Genomic DNA, 22582 nt, shown 5'->3' with positions numbered 1-22582 from the left:
TGCCGAATTTCAGACCGATTCGTCCAGGAGTTGTGCGTGGATAGATCAGTCAGTCAGTCTTCATTATTATTATCCATACTAATTTTATAAATACAAAAGTGTGTATGTCTGTCTGCTAGCTTTTCACGACCCAACAGTTAAACCAATTTTGATGAAATTTGGTACAGAGTTAGCTTATATTCCGGAGAAGGGCATAGGCTAGTTTTTATCCCGAAAAACGAAAGAGTTCCCATGGGATTTTTAAAAAACCTAAATCCATGCGGACGAAGTCGCAGGCACCATCTAGTAATAAATAAAACACGACTATTTACTACGAATATAATTTATTTAAATAATCAGAAGTTAATTTCACTGCCCTACTTTCGTAAACACGGGCTACAAAGTTACGACATTTATTTTTCGTATTTATTATTTTATCGTTGATCTGTGGATATGGAAAAATCTCAAAAATGTTTTGCTATTATACACATAAAAGAGAGCCTCGGATTTAAAACAAAATTCAAAAACAGCTTTTAAGTACATTTGAACTTACTAAATGAAATTATATAAAAAAGAAATAAAAAAACATTGATTATATTTTATTTACCTCACACAACTTTTCTACCAATATAATTCTCTATACAGTAACTACCACTTTATACGTCGCATTGGCAAACCTCATTTGCGCAGAAAAGCTTCTCAAAACATCGTCCATCTCACTCTTGAGCATGTCCCGCCCGTAAAAGTTGATTGAAACAGCATGCACTCTCACTCGATTTGGTGCGACCACGGAGAGCACTCTTAGGATGAGACAGAGCGCAATCTGAATTTCTGAGTCAAAACGAGACAGAGCTATATATCTCTCATAAATCTGTCTCGTTTAGTTATAAACACAAGTTATACAATTCTAACATTGCCAAGGCGAAAAGGATTCTAATACAATAAGTACAAAGTTAGTATCTCGATTACTTTGAACCCTAACAGGTATCATTTACGGGATATTTTACGACGACAGAAAAACTAACAAGTGTGTCTAACATTGCCAATGCAAAAAGGACTTTAAAACGAGGCAATAAAGTTCACAATAACGTACGGAGCTAGTATTATATGTTACTTATCTCATTTACACCACATATGATTACAGGTGATATTTTGAACCCTATTTGTTACCGTTTAAGGTATATTTTACGACGTAAGAATAAATAACAAGTTTCGACTAACATTGCGACGACAAAAAGGACTCTAATACAATGACGCGATAAAGCTCACAATAACGTACCGAGCTAATATTTGTATCTCATTCTCTCTACACTTGATTAAAGACGATAATATAATTTGTACCTTAATAGGTACTATTTAAGGGATAATTTATGACGTCAGAATAAATATTAGCAAGTCATAATTTTCTAACATTGCCGCGGCAAAATAGACTTTAATGCAGTGCGCAATGAAGCTCATAATAACGTACAGAGCTAGAATTCATATGGTTCATCTCTTCTACCCTATACTTGATTAAAAATGATATTTTGAACCCTAACATGTACAAGGTATATTTTACGACGACAAAATAAATATTAACAAGTTATAATTTTCTAACATTGCCGAGGCAAAAGAGACTTTAATACAGTGAACAATAAAGCTCACAATAGCGTACAGTAGTGTAGTGTTTACTCCTCTGCCTGCCCGGCGGAGTCGAGAATGATCTCGAAGGAGAAGGGCTGGAAGAGGTATCCCTCACCCGCATAGAATTTGCTCTGGAACTCCACCCTGAGAAAAAAAGAATAAAATTAAAAAAAAAAACTGGATAAGTGCGAGTCGGACTCGCACACGAAGGGTTCTGTATCATCGTACTAGATATATATATTATGTACTTTATAAAAATGATCGGCGGCCATTTTGAAATTGGCTATCTTTATTTTTTATAGTTTTTGTTGTTGTCGATAGAAATGACAACTCTCTATAGTACGCGACAGGTCGAGATGGCAATCGGGGTGGGAACGCCCCGCAGCGCGGCGAGCGCGGGCGCTTTGCAGCCGTGCGGGACGTTCCCCCGATGGCTATCTCGACCTGTCGCGTATTATACATATTACAGTTCATGAGATACAGACCGCTGACAGACAGACGGACGGACTGCGGAGGTTTAGTGATAAGGTCCAGCAAAACCGCAAAAGGTTTTAAAACGTATCATCTAGTAAATAAAAATAGAACTATTAATGAATGGTTTTAACTACTGAAAGATGGCACTCGTTCGAAAAAGATCGGAGACCTGAGTTCTGCTAGAAACTTTTGAAGTTTCTAGCAGAACTCTGAACTGAACATCATACAGCGACATATAGTTAGCAATAATAATCGCGACTTCAAACAAATTTCAAACCCCTATTTCACCTCCTTAGGGGTTGAATTTTCAAAAAGACTTTCTTAGCGGATGCCTACGTTATAATAGCTATCTGCATGCCAAATTTCAGCCCGATCCGTCCAGTAGTTTGAGCTGTGCGTTGATAGATCAGTCAGTCAGTCAGTCAGTCACCTTTTCCTTTTGTATACTTAAGATTTAAAAAAATTACCAGTGCAATCGCAACGTGTGCAGGAAAGCGGACAGCCCCTCCATGAGCACGAGGATGGACACGGAGATGGCCGCCCAGCCCGCGAACACCACGTACAGGTATATGCCGCCCTCGTAGCCTTGCGACTGCAAACCTGACAACACACACATTTTTATAGTCAAAGTCAAAGTCAAATGATTTATTCAAAATAGGTAATTAATAACTCTTTTTGATGGTCAGATGTTGGATTTCTAAGATATAGTGGTGATAATTATTACGCAAACTTAAAACTAAAGCTACGAGGGTTCCAAACGCGCCTAGGTCTGAGAAGAGGCCTATAAAAACAGAAATAGTTAAAAAAAACCGGCCAAGTGCGAGTCAGCCTCGCGCAATTAGGGTTCCGTACTACAGTCGTATTTTTTCGACATTTTGCACGATAATTCAAAAACTGATGGATAAAAATAAATAAAAAATTGTTTTAGAATGCACAGGTGAAGCCCTTTCATATGATACCCCACTTGATATAGTTATCTTACTTAGAAAATTGAAAATACTTATTATTAGTCCATGACCACAATTTGATTTTTTTTGTGTGATGTAACCACAAATTAACGGTTTTCCGATTTTTCCCCAAATACCAGCTATCCACCTACCTGCCAAATGTCATGATTCTAGGTCAACGGGAAGTACCCTGTAGGTTTCTTGACAGACAGACAACAAAGTGATCCTATAAGGGTTCTGTTTTTCCTTTTGAGGTACGGAACCCTAAAAAGAAGAATATTAGCCAGTTTATCATGACTAATATTCCCCTTTTCCCCCTCCAACTAAGCGTAAAGCTTGTGCAAGGAGTGGGCACGACAATAGTGCAACCGGTGGGGTTTAAACCGCGGACCTTTTGGATTTCAGCTAGCTATTGAGGGACAAATATTTATTTGAGGCATCATGCAAGGTGTAACCAGAACGCTAGCAAAAACTTTGGGTTATTATTATACTAGCTACTAAACACAATCCTATGATAATTAATAACTATATTTTGCGTTATCTTGTAGTTTTAGTGATTTAGTATTTTTCAAACCAGCAATGTATAGCGTGCAAAACTCGGGTCAATGCCCATTCGTTTCCAATATGGAAATCAATAACGATAGTTTAAACATGTCGCGATTGCCATAGATGCAATTAGATGGCGCTGTTCAATCGATAACATTTCATGACGTAGTCCCGAACAAATGTACCGCCGACAGTAATCGCACTAACGGAGTTTTCTGCAATCTGTACTATATTATATAGAAGACTAGCTGATGCCCGCGACTTCATCCGCGTAGAATTAGGTTTTTAAAAATCCCGTGGGAACTCTTTAATTTTCCGGGATGAAAAGTAGCCTATGTCACTCTCCAGGTCTTTATCTATACCCATACAAAAAATCACGTCAATCCGTTGCACCGTTGCGACGTGATTGAAGGACAAACCAACAAACCAATAAACCAACAAACAAACACACTTTCGCATTTATAATAAGGGTACTGATTCAAGATACAACCGTCGGCCCAGCTGGCGCTACCGAGCACAATCAACCGCTCGGTGGGAGATCTCCCTTTGCTACGGTCGAGCCTGCACACCGCTCCCGTACAAACATAATTACCTTTCCTCAGCAGCATGTTCCAGGCGACCTCGGCCAGCTGCGCGTGCGCAAGGGACAACGCCCACAGGCGCAGGTACGACGCGGTGTGCGACACGCTGCCCAGCACGTACTCGATCGTGTGGATCGCCTACGAGTACCAAATATAAAACTATTATTTATCAATCAATCAGCTAGTTTGCGTCCACAACTGGACAAAGGCTTAGAATATTAAAACAAGAACAAAGGGGATACTTGATTGATCTTTAGTGGTGGTAGTGTTCAGCGCCATCTATGAAAAGTTTCTCGAACGTTGCCTGGAAACCTTCTCCTTGACGGCAAAGTTAGTTCCGATTTTCGCCACGCGCCAAGATACCCTTGTCGCACTGTATACATATAAGCCTTCCAGAGAGCACGCCACAAACGAAATTAAAAATGTCAGTAAAGTAAGAAAAAACCGGTCAAGAGCGAGTCGGAATTGAAGGGTTCCGTACCATCGTAGAAAAAATAACAATTAAAAAAAATTGTGATGTAAGCAAATTCACGGTTTTCGGATTTTTCCCATTACTTGTGCTAACCTACCAGCCAATGACAGACACAGACAGAGAATAAAGTGATCCTATAAGGACTCATTTTTTTCCTTTTGAGGTAGGGAACCCTAAAAGTTGGCAGTCACTGGTCACTGTCGAGTGACGACAGAAGAAAACTGACCTGGTGGATGAAGACTTCGGTGATGTCCTCGTCGTTGTGGCCCGAGGTGGGCACGGGGGCTCCGCCCGCGGTGCCGTTCTCGGCCGTCGCCTCGATGCTCTGGTGGCCTTGGCTCTGAGATACACAATAAAGATGAAAATATGCTCGCTCGTGTAATCTAAATACCTATGTGACGTTATGTCGTTGAGATCGATATAACGTCACATAGGTAGGAGTCACAGAGACGCTGAAATCTCTTTCTAAAGTTCGATGTGATTTCCTGGTGGGTATTGTAAGTAGAACGCTAGCAAAAACGAAAACCATGATAGTGTCAAAAAAAAAAACGCGAAAAAATAAAGTTCGCAATGTATTGCTAATAAAACACCTGACTGACAAAACAGCACGCCTAACATGCGCCTAAAATTTTGTCTACGCATTTACTCGTATTATCTCTATGAATAACATGAGAAAATGCGTAGACAACATTATCTCGTGGGATGCATGCAGTTCAACGAACGTTGCGTAGATAAATGCCGCGGGGTCAATACCCCGTCGCAGGCGGGACGGGCATTAAACTTGAGTTTTGCATGCTATACATTGTGGGTTTCAAAAATACTAAATCACTAAAACTATAACTATTGTTATTGGTAAGTATTGTATTGTGTTTAGATAGTATAATAATAGCGGTAAGTTCTTGCTAGCATTCTAATTACATAATCGTTACTCATACGTTAATGAATTAATGGAGAGGGGTGAGGGGGGGAGGGGGGGGGGGGAAGAGGGAGAAACTTTCCCATATATAATACTAGCTGATGCCCGCGACTTCGTCCGCGTGGATTTAGTTTTTGAAAATCCCGTGGGAACGCTTTGATATTCCCGGATAAAAAGTAGCCTATGTCCGTCCCCGAGATGCAAGCTATCGCTGTACCAAATTTCGTCAAGACAGACAGACACACTTTCGTATTTATAATATTAAGTATGGATTAATAGTATTTGCTTCTATGTGCACCAAAAAAAAAATTATAACATGTAATATTTGGCTTTGTTGGGTTATGTTTTTTTGAAGCAAGACATAAAAGCAGTGTGTACTCACGGCGCGCGCCTTCTGCTCCTTCATGATGTAGTAGGGCTTCCCGAACAGCATCACCGGCACGCACATCAGGGCCGCGATCACGAAGAACTGCACACAAACACGTAATTATATAGTTGTTAACTCACACCCACATTACCCTTTCACAGTGCCTTTATTAGCCTTTACACAAGTTTAAAAAATGTGTTAAAAGTATGCTCCTAAAAAAAGCATATTATACAGTCGCAGACTATGTAAACGATAAAAAAGCTTGGATTTGACTCGCTCCAGCAATACACGGGGTTGCAATGGCTTGTATAGTACGATATAATAACATTGTAAATTGAAAAATTAAAAAGAGCAACCGCCGAGTTTCTTGATGGTTCTTCTCGGTAGGAACGGCATTCCGAACCAGTGGTAAATTAAAACTACCTGACTATTCATAAGTACTTGTAAAAAGTTAACATGAATAAAAAAACATTCTATTCTATTCTATTCTAGTGGTAGGCGAGTATATTACACATTTTTGAAAAGTGTCCTAAGGTGGCAATAAACTACAAAAAATCACAAAATTTTTATTCAATCGTGTATCGATAAGACTTATTTGTTTATTAAAAAAATAAGTGCAAAAAATGCATTTTTTATTTTATTTCAAACTAGCTGATGTCCGCGACTTTGTCCGCGTGGATTTAGATTTTTCAGATCCCGCCGGATTTTCCGGGATAAAAAGTAGCCTATGTGTTAAAATCCAGGGGACACTCTATCTCCGTTCTAAATTTTATCCATTCAGCCGTTTTTGCGTGATTGAGTAACAAACATCTAAACATCCACACTTTCACATTTATAATATTAAGTAGGAATTCCCCACGAAAACTCACCTTCTGCAGGCCCATCTGTCCAGCGAACATGGTGTCGTCGCACTCGGGCCGCGTGTTGGGGTCCGTCTTGAACAGCATCATGTTGATGAAAGTAATTAGAATCGATGGTGCGCAGTAGCCGCTGGTCCTCACGTCATCTGTGCATTCATAATCGTCATTTTATATCACAAGTGCGCAAAGTAAAAAGTTAAAGTCACAAATGTGATATTATGTACGAGTTCTTAGTTTGAACGTAACATCACATTAACTGTAACATAGATGCAACTCCTCAATAAATCGATTTAATTGGAAGACAGATGATAAATAAAAGACAGTCAAATTTATTTTTTATTTTGGAAGGAATTATTCTAAATATATAAAAGGAAAAGGTGACTGACTGACCGACTGACTGACTGATTTATCAACGCACAGCTCTTGCAAACTACTGGACTGATCAGGCTGAAATTTGGCACGCAGGTATTGGCCAGCGTGGTGGACTATGGCCAAACCATTTTCATACCGAGAGGACCCGTGCTCTGTAGTGAGCCGGCGATGGGTTGCTCACGATGATGAGAAATTCAAGATGATATCAACTATTAAGGGTGTTCTGCTACTTACTGAAGTCGGGAGGCGAGGGTCCGTAGCTGGTCCACTTGATGAACATCAGCAGCACCATGTAGAAGAACAGCAGGATGAGGAACAGGATCTGGGGCACGAACTCCACATACACGCTGATGCGCCGCTTGAAGTACCTGCCCATACAAAGTACCATTGCTGTATTATGAACTAAAACTAATTTGTAAAAGTGCAGTTAGTTACATAGTGCGACAAGGCTCTTTTGGCGCGTGACGAAAATCGGAACTAACGCCGCCATCTTGTGAAAAATGTGTTGACGAGAGTTTTTGTACACACATTTTAAAGCGCCATCTATATGTGATTTGATAAATTAATTTTAATTTATCAAATCACATATAGATGACGGTGTTGTCATTATCTTGCAGTGCTGCGCATAAAAATGTAAAAATATCTTGTATATAGTACGGAACCCTTCGTTTGCGAGACCGACTCGCACTTGGCCGGTTTTTCTGCAGGTTGTGCCCACACATGACATAGTTTATTCCGGCGCTTTTTGGCTTGCGCAATTGTGAGACTGATCTAACATTTAATTTTATTTCCGTTGACCTAGAATAATGAAATTTGGCAGGTAGGTAGATTTTATAGCTGACATTCGGGGAAAAATCTGAAAACCGCGAATTTGTGGTTACATCACACAAAAAAAAAATTGTGGTCATGAACTAATAATTAGTATTTAAGATAACTATATCAAGTGTGATATCATATGAAAGGTCTTCACCTGTGCATTCTAAAACTGATTTTATTTATTTTTATGTATCATAGTTTTTGAATTATCCTGCAGAATGTCGAGAAAATACGACTGTAGTACGGAACCCTCATTGCGCGAGCCTGACTCGCACTTGGCCGGTTTTTTTCTTTCCACATGCATATTTAACATTCTTGTAGTGACATGGCTAGTTAGATATATGTATGTATGGGCGTATATGCGTATGTGATTGTGAATCTAGGTGTGCATGTGTGTTTGTACTTACAGATGGTTCCACAGCGACAGACAGACGCCGAATAACATGTGGAAGACACCGATGATGATAGAGATTTTCATCTTGTACGCGTTCATGAAGATAATCTTGTTCGCTTCAGCCAACTGTAGACAAATAATTGTTTTAGCCATAATTCCGCTTTCCGTTTCTACTCAAATGTTAAAATATTTATATAGATATCTATATTCTTCACAATATATATATTTATATATATTGTGAAGCTGTTTTTCTTTAAGAATAAGGAACTCAATACCTTCAGTGTCAATAGACAAACACAGAACAGCTTGGGGGTGAAAACTTTTCTAGCGAGATGGAACTCCATACAGCGACATCTAGTTTTAATTTGGTAGGTTGCTGCTATAATTGTCGCTATAAGTGCGACGGTTGTATGGTAGACGCAGAGTTGAAGAAAAGGACACTAAACTGCTGTCAATGCAATGCAGTTTAAAGGGCTTCCGAGACGGTCAAGCAAAAATTTACGTACTTGCCGTACGTAAATTTTTGCTTGAGTCAAGCCGGTTGCCAAACAACCCGTCCAACAGCTCGTGGATGAAAACTTTTATAGCGAGATGGAGATCCATGAAGCGCCATCTAGTGTCATGCCAATAACTCACCTGCCATACAGGGTCAATGCCGAAGGGATAGGGAGACTGCAGGTAGTCTTTGGAGTCCGGGTTGAGTTGGAGATCTTTGGTGGTGCGCAGTGTACCCTCATCGTAGTTATTGCGCCACGCCGAGCCAAATATGTTGAGACTTTTGGAGAAGATGTCGTTATAGATGAAGCCGGTGTACATGGAGAATAGACCCATGAGCAGAACTATGTAGCGACCGCCGAAGAAGATGTTCCAAATCTGAAAATGGAAGTTTTCGGAAGACGTTTAAAAGACTTGCTATGCATATAGTGCTCGGCAAACTTGGACCTGAAGCAGCCTAGTGGGAGAAAGATGGCGAATCCGGGAAGTTAACGTCGACGTATCAACCAATCGAGTGCACCCGCGCCAGCTGATCAACCAATCGTGTCAATGCTCAAGTTGTTTGCCGGACATTGTACTATGCAACGATTCGTTAAGGATTTCGTAACATCCAGGGAAAGTTTCTAGTATAAGTCCCGCAAATTGCTATTGCGCTGGGCCCATGTCTCTTTAACATCGAAATGACGTCATTTTTACATCATTTGACGTATATTTAAGTAAAAATATACCATCAGCTCGAAACTTCAGTCTAGTGCTGATGTCACTAAAATAGCGGCCACGCGTATTAGCAATTTGCGCGACTTTCTTTATTCGTGATAATGGATGGATGCTGCGATCCTTGGAACAGGACACCACATGCTTGGACTAAGATACCAGTGACGAAGATCTGCAGGAACCATGAAGTAAACTGTGCGGTACCTCCGAGTCGATCTTCCTGGCCTGCAGCGGCTTCTCCTTGTAGCACATCCAGAAGCCGAAGGCCGCCATGATGGCGCCGTGGCCCAGGTCGCCGAACATCACCGCGAACAGGAACGGGAACGTGATGATCGTGTACGGCGCTGCCACAAACAAAAACTTCAATGCATTCTAAAGTTAAAAAAAAACAGGCTTTTCTCAGTCACATACTTCACCTCTTCTGGTCATTGTGTATGCTCTAACCATACATTGATAAATCACCCACTGCACAGGTATAACGCCGCCATTGAGACGCCAAAATACAGATCGATATATCACCCGCTGCGCAAGATCAAGGTCAGTGACCTTTTGACGTGACACCATCTGTCGTTTACATGAATAAAGTACCAGGAGTATAGGAGAATAGGAGCATCTATCAAGGAAATAATGTATATCGACCTTTAGAATGACGTTACGGCTTTGTAGAGCGTTGTCTCTGTCACTCATACCTATGTGACGTTATGTCGGTCTCAACGACAGAGACAATGCTTTACAAAATCGCTACTCTTTCTTAAAGGTTGATGTACATGAAGGTACGGACAGACGTGCTCATTACTAGCACGAAAGCATGCTTTTATTGAGCAAGTGCTCATTAGTAGCACGTGTGTCATGTAATGAGCATGCTTATTTCGAGCATGCTCAAAAATCAACCGACGTTTGATTTTCGAGCATGCTACCTGAGGCGCGGGTAGAAGGGGGCGTGCTCCGAGCGCGTCTGAACAGGGTTTGCTTATTAGCATGTACTCAGTACAACATACAACATATAACTCTACAGTTTATTTAAGCATGCTTATTGCTGGCAAATGTGAACAGTTGCATGAGCATGCTAACATTAAGCTAGCATAAAAGCACGCTTTTTTTGAGCACGTCTGTCCGTACCTTTACTTTCTGCCGCGTACTGCACCGTTTTTGTTTTTTTAGTGTTTACCTACACTTTAAGGAAATTACTAAATAATTTTAAATAATTTCGCTACTAGATGGCATTAAACAGTCGCTTCAGTACTGAGTTAACATAGATATCACCAATTTCGTCACTGGCAGTAAGCGAAACCGTGGCCGAGTGGTCAAGGCATCGGGCGCGAACCCAGAAGATGCAGGTTCGATTCCTGCCGGTTACGCAATTTTTGATATGTATGTCGGAGAACAAGGGGGATGGCCGACATCAGAAGGTAGTAATTTCAATTACAATCATTTTAATACTCACTTATCACACGTGAAAACCACTAGCGTAACGTAACGTAGCTAAACCTAACCCTACCTAGCGACCGGCTCCACCATGTCCCCATACCGGCCCCAGACCAACCAGCTAACCTAGCACACCAGAATTAGTTCAATTAACATCAACTACAACGATCACGTTTGTCTAATACAAATTGGAACGATACAAAAGGACTCACCCGATAAACAACCTGTCTAGATCGCCAAAACACACTCACAGCAACCTTTCACAACCTAGTAGTATAACCTCAAACAACTGAAACCACATTAGGTCACAACGACAATGATAATAATAAAACCTACAGTACGACACACATAGTATCCACTGAGAAGCGACTCTGGCCAAAGCCAAACGAATAATGTCTCGAGACACACTGCGCATCTCATTTGATAATCTCACAATGACGGTGGGGACGATGACGCGATGTTCAATGAGCAAAGTCTTTACAATTAAATGGCGGCGAGCCTACATGTATTTAAAATTACTGTACCGTTATCTTGCGAATAGCCTCACTGACCTGGGTTGACCTCCCGGTATGTGGCGACGCCGTACGCGTAGATGAGGTTCTGGAAGGCGGAGGTGAACTTGTTCATGCGGTTGTATGTGGGCGGGTCTTCCAGCGTCTCCATGCGATTCAAGATGGGCGGCACTGAACTACCACTTCTCTCCTGCAAAGATTATACTAATTGGGTATTTTTTTACTTTAGAATTTGATAAATATTATAACTTTATTATAAACTGGGATAAAAATAATGACGTACGCTGAAAAAATATTAAAATCCAACAAAGATTTACAAAGTTACAGGCATTTTAATTTTGGAGTGGGAGGGTCTTCTATCCCTTTCTCGCAAAACGAAAATTTGTATGAAACCGCACGAAGCTACTATGGCATTAGTAAGGTGTGACGTCAAAATGCTATATCGCTATCTCTGTCTAATCAGAAATATTTAAATGTTTATAACTTTTTTGTTATTTGATCGATTTAATTAGTTTTTCAGTTTACGTCATTATTTTTATCCTAGTTTATATCATAAAGTAATAAAAAAATGGAGTCAAATACCCAATTAAATGGTTTTTACGGTTCCGTATCTCCAGAAAAAATGGAACCTATTCGTTGTCTGTCTGTCCGTCAAGTGAATTAAAACCTAAAGGGTATTTTCCAGTGACCTAGAATAATGAAATTTGGCAGATCGAAATGTCTTATAGCACAATATAACTTGCTTTAACGGTGAAGGAAAACATCGTGAGGAAACCTGCATGCCTGAGAGATTGCCATAATGTTCTGAAAGGTGTGTGAAGTGTGCCAATCCACACTGGGCCAGCGCGGCAGACTATGGCCTAGACCCCCTCATTCTGAGAGGAGACCCGCGGGGTGATTACGTAAAACGTTGCAGTAGCGACAGCAACGCGACAGAAGTAGCAATGCGACAGTTCATTTGCTGTCTCTCTTCTTATTTTGCTTTGTGGCTATTGCTGTCTTTCTCTAGCCGGACGTTTGACAGCAATGATCGCGTGATTTACGCCTGTCGCAAGCCTGTCGCGAGATACCCCGCCGAGCTCAGTAGCTGGTCCAGCGATGGGTTGATCTTGACGACTGCCGGATAGCCGAAAAGACAGCAAAACTTTTAGATTTGCCTTTACACAAGAGTATGCTCCTAAAAAAAGCATATTATATACAGTCGCAGACTATGTAAACGATAAAAAAGCTTGGATTTGACTCGCTCCAGCAATGCACGGGGCTGCAATGGCTTCTATAGTATGGTATAATAACATTGTATATTGAAAAAATAAAAAGAGCAACCGCCGAGTTTCTTGCTGGTTCTTCTCGGTAGGAACGGCATTTCGAACCAGTGGTAAATTAAAACTACCTGACTATTCATAAGCACTTGTAAAAAGTTTACTTGAATAAAACATATTCTATTCTAAAAAAGATGAATTTACCGTTCCTCTCCTCAGAGCTAGTTGGATGGTCTCCATGTCCAGAGCGGGCACCCAGCACTCAGCAATCAGGCACTTCTGCGTCACGTCCAAGTTGAACAGGTTGAGGGTGTGGTAGATGGCCTTGATCTTGCGCACCTTGACGAACCAGTTCTTGATGTTCTTGGCCGCTGCGACCAGCACGCGGTGACGGTGGTCTTGAGTTTGTCCGAGGACCTGGAAGAGGAAGGATTATAAGCTTATTTCGTGGATTAACGATAAATTTTAACGACATATTTCTATAACGTAGATAACGGGTACATCATCATCATCATCATCAGCCTGTGGACGTCCACTGTTGGACATAGGCCTTCCCTAAAGAGCGCCACCACAGCCGGTCCTCATCCAGCCACTTCCCGTCAGCCTCTTTATATCGTCGGTCCATCGTGCTGGATGGCGTCCCACACTACGCTTGCTTAAATGTGGTCTCCACTCAAGGACTTTCCGGCTCCAACGGCCATCGCCTCTACGACAGATATGGCCTACCCACTGCCACTTCAGCTTGCTAATAGTTTGGACTATGTCAGTGACCCTGGTTCTCCTGCGGATCTCCTCATTTCTGATCTTATCCCCCAGGGAAACTCCTAACATAGCCCTCTCCATAGCTCGCTGAGGGAACCACCACGATTAATTTGATGATTTCGATTTGTCGATATTTCGTCCCGTCGTGACCATGACCCAAGCAACAGGGTCAAAATGTCGACAAATCAAAACCATTTTTTTGACTGTAATTTTATTTTGTACGTATCGTAACGACGTTTGATAAGAAAGTTACTGATTTGACTAGTTGTCAAACACCGGATTCAGGAATTGTTAGTGGTGAAATATTATTGTAGGTACCAACTACCAAGCGTAGAATAAATCATTGGACACCGGATGCCGATTCCCAACTTCTGATGCTGCAGGGTGCCTACTGTACTACGTTAAGAGTACTTAAGCCGTAGAGATATCGGTTTTTTAACGGTGAATCGTTAGAATTAGTTTGGTCATCCTAAGGAGCAATGCTGCCAACATTTTGTGAGCATGAAAGCCTAAGTCAATTGAGAAATAGATCAATTTTCGAAGTGACCCCTTTTCTCAAGGTTTCACCACAAAGGTCGTCGAATTAAATCGATATAACAAAGCAGTTAACTTCGACCTTGTGTCGATTGTGTTAAGATTGTATTGCCTGTCGTTAAGTATTAGGGCAATATACAATATTGCTAATTTTAAATCATTTCGTAAAATTATTATTTTTCTTCACAGGCGATTTTTCACGGAATGTGATTTTTCAATTTTCGCACTTACAATCGTTGGCTACATTAATAATTTTTTTTATTTTTTTTTATTTTTTTTTTATTCAGATACAAGTTAGCCCTTGACTGCAATCTCACCTGGTGGTAAGTGATGATGCAGTCTAAGATATTTAACTAGGAATTATATGATCAAGATTAAAAGCGCTGATATTTATGCTACCGAGCACAACCAACCGCTCGGTGGGTCCCTTTGGTACGGTCGAGCCTGCACACCGCTCCCGTACAATTTGTTCATGAACACGTTTTAATTTTTTTTAATGATGTAACCACAAATTCACGGTTTTCGGATTTTTTCCCTAACGTGTGCTATAAAACCTACCAACCTGCCAAATTTCATGATTCTAGGTCAACGGGAAGTACCCTATAAGTTTCTTGACAGCCACGACAGACAGACAGACAACGAAGTGATTCTATAAGGATTTCTTTTTTTCCTTTTCAGGTACGGAACCCTAAAAAGAGCAACTGCTGAGATTCTTGCCGGCTCTTCTCAATCAAATCTTCTTTCCGAATCGGTGGTTAGTCTTTACACGTCATAAAAGTGGCTCAAGCAAATCTCAAGATTCTAGTTCCAGCGGTTTAAGCAGTAAATATGTCAGTCAGTTAGTTTATCCTTTTATATGTATAGAATACATAATATGTAAAGATACATAAACATGTACATTAGGACATGGTTATATTTTAAAGTGGTTTATTCAAACAATTTACCTTATGTGGTCTGGAAACAACAATATTATTATTGGTTACACATAATGATTCGTCACTAATAGATAAATAATTATAATAATTATTATTGTTAATTACCATTTACCTTATGAATTATGACTTCAAGTTGTTTGTACACTACTTGCAAATTAATATATTATTGTAAAACATATCTCTATATATATTAAACACAAAAAATGTTTCTACCTGTGTCCGTTATAGACTTTGAAACCATACAACCGAATGGGCCCCAAACCGGTTTCATTAGAAAGGCAATAATGCGTAGTTAGTTTCAGACCAACAAAAAATGCATTAGACAAATTTTTTTTAGCGCAAAAGCACACGCCCGGTATCCGCTAGTACTTAATATACATAATTCTCATAGCCATCTTCTTTCTTAGGACAAAGGTACATGGTTATCCTTGGTATACCTTCAAAGTAACTCTTACCGTGTTCAAGTCCTCGATCCTGGTCATAACCCCCATGGCCATCTCCCTCCTGTCTGCCGGTGCCTCGGGACAAGGGTACAGGGTGGCTCGGAAACCCTCGCATATCTTCTTGACGCGGGTCTTCAACTGGTCTCCTTGGAAGAAGATGATGAACACGGATTTGTACACCTGGTCCGACTGTGAAAAATAGAGATAAAGGATTAATTTTATAAAAACGGTCAAGTGCGAGTCGGACTCGCACAGGAAGGGTTCCGTACCCTCGTACAAGAAATAACACTTTAATTTTTTTAATTTTCATGGCGGCAATTTTGAAATTTTTATTTTTTTCGTTATTCGCTACTTTCGTGGCCTAATTTATATTTTTCTACTATCTAACCACAGAGCTATGACCCTGGAGGTAAGATTTAAGAATATGCTTGAAACTTAAATTCAATAAAATTTTAAATGTTTCTTCTGTGGTGTTACCACAAAATATATTATGGGTAGATAAACGAATCTATTCGAAGTTTCTACTACTTCAGATGTTCAGGATAAGAGATAATTAGGTAATCACTTCAATCAGATAATCTGCTTGCTGGTTACCTGCCTATTTATTTATTAAAATAATTTATTAAAAAATTAAAATTAAATATGTTTTATTTGAAAAAGCAGTCGTCATGTAGATTTTGCACTAATGTATGATTACAGATTGTGTACTGTTTGCGGAAAACACGCTTGCATAATATATTTTATGAGCGTTTGTTTTTAAGTACTAAAGGTACTTAAAAACTAACGGTCATAAAACATGTATTTCTTACATGAAGTGGAAAAGTGTTCTTTATGATCAAGGTAGGGGGAGTATAATATGGTTTTTTTATTGTGACATAGGCTTCCGCTTGACGACAATTATGCCTTTGAAACAGAGCAATGATGAGGTTCGTCTAGGAGATTAATACTTTTTTTACCACTTTGTGACATACGGACGAACAGACAGACAGTTCAGTTTTTCGCCATTTGACTACGGAAGCCTAAAAATGTGAAAGTGTGTTTGTTTGTTGGTTTGTCCTTCAATCACGTCGCAACGGTGCAACGGATTGACGTGATTTTTAGGGTTCCGTACCTTAAAAGGAAAAACGGAACCCTTATATGATCACTATGTTGTCTGTCTGTCAGTCTGTCAAGAAACCTACAGGGTAAACAGGTTCTAAAACAGATTTTTATTTATTCTTATGCATCATAGTTTTTGAATTATCGTGCAAAATGTCGAAAAAATACGACTGAAGTACGGAACATTCATTGCGCGAGCCTGACTCGCACTTGGCCGGTTTTTTTTGCATGCAAGCTACTTTTTATCCCGGAAAATCAAAGAGTTCCCACGGGATTTTTAAAAAACCTAATTCCACGCGGACGAAGTCGCGGAAATCAGCTAGTGCAAGATAATTGCTCCAGATTGATCCATACGTAAATTGCTTGGAATTGCCAAATTTCAATTGCCCGTGTAAGTGTTATAGTATGCGACAGTTCGAGATAGCAATCGGGGTCGGGTCGCCCCGCACACCCGCACAGCCCCCGCGCTAACCCGGTGCGGGATAGTGCGGGCGACGTGCGGTGTGCGGGCCGTCCTTCCGCCTCACCCCGGTTGCCATCTCGACCTGTCGCGTACTATACCTAACAGCGCGTGGTCTCACATGATGTTTATATTTAGCGGTATTTACTATTGCTGTTTGGCCTTGAGACAAACTAAACGTAAAGCTGTCGACTAATCTAACCCAACCCATCTTACCTGATCGTTTCAATAATGCTCAATGAATCGACGTTTATAATTCAAACCATTTCAGTGAGATCATAGAGACGGCCTTTCTGCTTGGAAAGGTATATTCTGCCGATCTACTTGTGCTTAAAGGATCTTTTTTCGTGTGATCCAGTGTAAACACACTTTAGCGTAGTGGTACAGCTGGCGTCAGGTAAAAAATAACTTTGCTGAACTTGAACTTGCGCAGTGGGTGATTTATACCATTTGGTGGTACAACCCATAGGTACTACGCTTAGGTACTTGTGCCCCGTCTTCACTAGGACTCTTCGGCTATAACGGTTATCGCTTCTACGTCATGCCAAAACGCTAAAACGCTAAACCTTAAACTACTAGATACATTTGCAGTTATTTCGCACTATTGGCAAGATCACTAAAAATTGATGATCGTAACTCTTGATTTATTAAGATTAACTAATTTTATTATTTTAGAAATATCAAGCAACTTACCGAAGAAGGGTCTTCTAGCGGTGTATCGATCTCGGCCTGTCTGAGGAAAACGTTTCCACGGCAAGCTCGCCACAGCATGCGCTCAAAAGCCGGAATACGCTCTCGTAGAATTACACCCGCAACGAAACTGTGAGTAAAACACGGTTAAAACGTACTTTTGATTAATACACCGATGCTGCTTCAACAAGGGGTTACTTTGGGACCACTTTTATTCCTTTTATATATCGATGATAAAGTTAATGTTATTTCAATAGTAAATGTTAAAATCTTTTCCTGTTTTATTTAAAGTACGGAATATAAAATTCAAGAAGTTGTCCCACTTATAACAACCTTGTTAAATATATTAGTAGCTACTAATATAATCCCAATGAACAATGGTAATGGCTGGCTACATTAGGAACTCTACGAATAAAGTAATAACTTATTTGGGTCTGTGAATAAGTTATTTCTAGTGTTTCAAAGTAAGCAGTTAGATTGGAATATTGAATCGATTTTGATTTTTCCTCTTTTAATGGTACTAAAATGTACTATATCTTACAAGCTAACCCTTTTAAATGAATAACATAATAAAAGTTAAAACATATTACACTTTTTGTTAGCGTTCATTTAGACTAATATAGAACGCGTTTTCAAGATTTATCTGAAGTTCAAATGTACGCTAACAAGATTATAATAGTTTTATTTACACGGTTGATATTTAACAAAATGCAGTTTGTAAATAATCGAAAGTGTAAATGGAAGTGCGTTAGTCACTGTGCTATTGGCCACTGTCACTTTTGGCAAAAACAAATAGTTTTTTTTGTGTAAAAAAAAAATCCGTCTATTTTAATAGTGGTACGAAATACGATTATAGCCTTCACAAACGATATTAAATTCTAAGTAGGTATTTAGTGTACTCGTGGCCTTTTAATGAAGCTTTTTTACTGAATTAATTTAACGAAACTTTTTATTAATGCACGGCAATTATACCAAGCATTGTACTGTGCTGAATTTACGCTTCTACAGTTATAATAATTAATTAGATGATTGACATATTATTAAATTTCATGGTCAGATGCTTCTCTTTAGACAACAAAAATTTTAATACAGGTGTTTGATAAATCATTTCACATGACAAATGAAGTGGGTAGTACATAGTTAGTGCCATCATTATCATAGATTCTAGCGTTGTCTCTGCTATTTGACCAAACACACAGAAGTTTTTAAGAGTTCATATCCGCGATCAGCTGTTTGCAGGATTGTCACATTGGAGTTTTAAACAAATGCTTAGTCCTCATATCTCCCACGGATATCACATTAACCGCCGTACTCAGAGTCGCTAATCGTTACTTAAAATTGAGTTAAAACGAGACAGATTTATGTGAGAGATATAGCTCTGTCTCGTTTTAACTAAACTTAAGTAACGCTAACGATTAAGCGACTCTGAGAACGGCCGTACGAGGCTCATTATTATTTTTGCTGCATCTATTCATCGGTCTTACCCTCAGCTTGCCGGGAAATAAGAACATTATTTAATACCATTGTAAATACAAAATGTTCCATTTTTACTTTTTATTCTTGAGACGCTAAAAGTAAAAGTAACTTTTAGTATAAAAAAAACCGTTCATATATATGTTTTGCCAAAGGAAAATCCGTTTGTGAATACATACGTCATTGCAATGTGATGCGTACAGTAAACACAGGACTGACTATTTACAAACTGCATATGGGAGACATTGATACGCGCATCTAATTACTGTCGTGATAAACGTATAATATGAAATTGTCGCCATACATAACTCGCCCTACATTGCCTTATGATGATACAAATTCTTCTGCTATTACAAAATGTCAAAAAGATTCCATCGTCAGGATTAAAAGTGATGCCCACTAATGATGATCTTATATTATGTAAAAAAGAATTAGATACCTACGCTACTACATACGCGTCAAGTGAAGACTTGATTTGGTTAAAATTTGTAGAGTGATATCGATCTCTTTCTATTTTCGTGCGTTTTGTATCTTCTGTCTTACTCATCAGCGATAGATAACGCATTTTATAGACTTGTAATATGGGTTTAACATATTATTTATGGTACAATATCAACGTAGCCGTAGCTAGGGAAGTTCCCGCAAAATATTCGAGGATATACCTACGATGGGGAATAATCCTAATCCTAATAATATGATAAATGTAAAAGTGTAGATGTTTGGACGTTTGTTACTCAATCACACAAAAACGGCTGAACGGATTTGAATGAAATTTAAACTGGAGATAGATTATATCCTCGATTAACACATAGGCTACTTTTTATCCCGGAAAATCAAAGAGTTCCCGCGGGATTTTGAAAAACGTAAATCCACGCGGACGAAGTCGCGGGCATCAGCTAGTACTTGAATAATTGCCATCGTCTACTATAACATAACTTTGCGTCGATTAATTAGGTAGGTAAATAGATTAGCAACGATTAAAAACATCGATCTTTCAAGCTTAACAGATTATCATTTATTCGTTAAGCCCCTTTTGAAATTATATAATTGAAATTGGTCAATTTAGTTAGTTTCTTTATATTCAGTACATAATATAAGAATATTACTAATTAATTGACAAAGGAATTTATATATCGTGACAAACAACGTATCCTTGTACCTAATTCATGTAAATTGTACCTACATTATTTTTTAGTACTAAGTGTATGCGTTAAATACATTATACCTACTACACATATAAAATAAATAAATATATAAAGCCTTTGATACTGAAAATATAGAATAATTTCATTTACAATCTTAGATTGTGTAGTCAGATACCTATATGTTTACTTACTTACTTAATATTATAACATGACATAAGAATTTCATAAACTAAAATAACTATATAAGTAACTATTATGAAATATATATATGAAAGAGAAATGTTTGTTATTAACTTATTGTCGGTTATATAGAAACTACACATATAGGTACTACATAAATATAATATACTAACTAATTCAAGCAAGTCAAAATATTAAATATACAGCTTGAAAGATATAACATGTAGGTATACCACTTGATATTACATTGGATACTCGATTAAAAAAAAAAAAACTTCATAAACGTACTTACTAATGATCGAATTCTAATCAAGCATATTTTTATGGTAGTTAAAAACTATTATTGTATATTATCTACTTACTTATTATAATATGAGTATAATATTATTGCTTAAAGCAAGTTAGTACATGTTTTTCATGTACCTTTTAATGGCTTGTAACAAACTAAATAATTTTACTTTTTACTATGGTTGTTTCATGAGTTTAGGAAAAAAATATGTACATGTTTTAAATATTTTATACTTCGTTTAAACTAATTAAGATAAAAATGTATCACCAAGTCATGTGGTAATTAAAATTTATTGAGTGGAAACACTGTAACTAATCATCTTTTCGTGATTGTTGTTTATCTGTTTGTGTATTAGGTAGGTAACTAATTGTATAATTTATCCCAGCAACTACATAATTGTAAAAAAATTGCGGTGCGGCGCCGCAACGCATCGTGTGCCCCCAGTCTCACTTACAAAGTTGTAATATAATCTTTTATTATAATATCGTAATTTATGTCTGAAAGACGATTAAAGCACTGTCTAGACTCTTTTTATGCCTATACAGAAATAGAAACTATTGTCATTAATATAACGCTCAAATATCTTTGTTCGCAACTTGATACACAGCGCATGATTGAGGAGCAAGAATAATGCAAGGCCTGTCATTGTTCTACAGTACTATGTCATTATATATTTAAATCTCTACATAGCTATACTAATATTCGGTTGATGTCATATATGAGTTCATTATGAGTTGGACAATAGGCAGTTCTTGGCTATTATGCTTCACAAATTGCTAGAACTCTGGATTTTTGTGTCTACTAGGTAGATCAAATCCAATGGATTTAACATATTTTTTTTAATTCAGATACAAGTTAGCCCTTGCTGCAATCTCACCTGGTGGTAAGTGATGATGTAATCTAAGATGGATACGGGCTAACCTGGAAGGGGTATGGCAGTTTTATTAAACCCACACCCCTTTGGTTTCTACACGGCATCGTACCGGAACGCTAAATCGCTTGGCGGCTCGGCTTTGCCAGTAGGGTGGTAAGTGCGAACTCATTGTTTTTTTCATATCGAATCACACGGTTAGGTACTAGTTGCAACTTCTTTATTCGTTGTAATTTCCAACGAGTCACACTGTAGCTTGGGTGCGACTCCCAACAAGTCACAGTGTTACACGATTGGGTGTGACTCATTGGGAACCCATCGTCTGATGATGTACTTCAAGAAGATGGCGGGAATCGAGTGGATGAGGTAGGGAAAGTTTGGTTGCGCGCTTTCGAAAAGGCATAAACGTCTAGCAATGAATGAATGAAAGAATGCATGCCGGCTGGTGGACTGGATTGGTCATAACTCATAAATACAGTGATATTTCTACCTATATAATATCTTTAGATGGGATTGGATCATGTCCAAGATTTGACATCGACCAAGAAGATGGGTTACGTCACATAGACGGCCAAACTGCTTACGTCATTTAGCTCACAGGCGGGACAAAACCGTCACACTAATTTAAAGACTGGATAGCGTCTGGACTGGTAATTTGTAGATATAAATAAGTATTTACTTTTATTAGTCATCACTTATCAGCTATATTCCTACAATCCTCTAGATTCCTGGTACTTATACGGGGGTATGGAAATGGTTTTTTATTGCGCTCGAGGGTATTATTTTAACTTTGATTTTATTTTAATTGCTTTAACGGTGGAGGAAAACATCGTGAGGAAACCTGCATGCCCGATAGTTCTCAATAATGTTCTCAAAGGTTTGTGAAGTCTACCAATCCACACATGACCAGCGTGGTAGACTATGGTCAAGACCCTTCTCACTCTGAGAGA

At 38.8% G+C, this 22582-nt stretch overlaps 1 protein-coding gene across 5 annotated transcripts in view; it reads right to left on the bottom strand.

Moving 5' to 3' along the window:
* Positions 1-304: 304 nt before the first annotated feature.
* The window catches only part of Vha100-1 (V-type ATPase subunit a family protein Vha100-1), a 52787-nt gene continuing 30509 nt past the window's right edge, over positions 305-22582 (bottom strand). For all 5 annotated transcript variants that reach the window (XM_034974255.2, XM_034974257.2, XM_034974258.2 and 2 more), the window contains 14 exons: positions 17678-17804; positions 15439-15615; positions 12957-13169; positions 11533-11683; positions 9761-9900; positions 8984-9220; positions 8361-8473; positions 7372-7505; positions 6775-6911; positions 5921-6007; positions 4849-4962; positions 4162-4288; positions 2544-2676; positions 305-1746 (listed from right to left, as the gene is read on the bottom strand). In XM_034974255.2, the coding sequence (XP_034830146.1) occupies positions 1647-1746; positions 2544-2676; positions 4162-4288; positions 4849-4962; positions 5921-6007; positions 6775-6911; positions 7372-7505; positions 8361-8473; positions 8984-9220; positions 9761-9900; positions 11533-11683; positions 12957-13169; positions 15439-15615; positions 17678-17804 (1990 nt within the window). In that variant the 3' untranslated portion in view covers positions 305-1646. The remainder of the gene's footprint in view (positions 1747-2543; positions 2677-4161; positions 4289-4848; positions 4963-5920; positions 6008-6774; positions 6912-7371; positions 7506-8360; positions 8474-8983; positions 9221-9760; positions 9901-11532; positions 11684-12956; positions 13170-15438; positions 15616-17677; positions 17805-22582) is intronic.

The sequence above is a fragment of the Maniola hyperantus genome, chromosome 12 (assembly GCF_902806685.2).
Source record: "Maniola hyperantus chromosome 12, iAphHyp1.2, whole genome shotgun sequence".
Classification (NCBI taxonomy): domain Eukaryota; kingdom Metazoa; phylum Arthropoda; class Insecta; order Lepidoptera; family Nymphalidae; genus Maniola; species Maniola hyperantus.
This window is presented reverse-complemented; position numbering and strand designations above follow the sequence as displayed.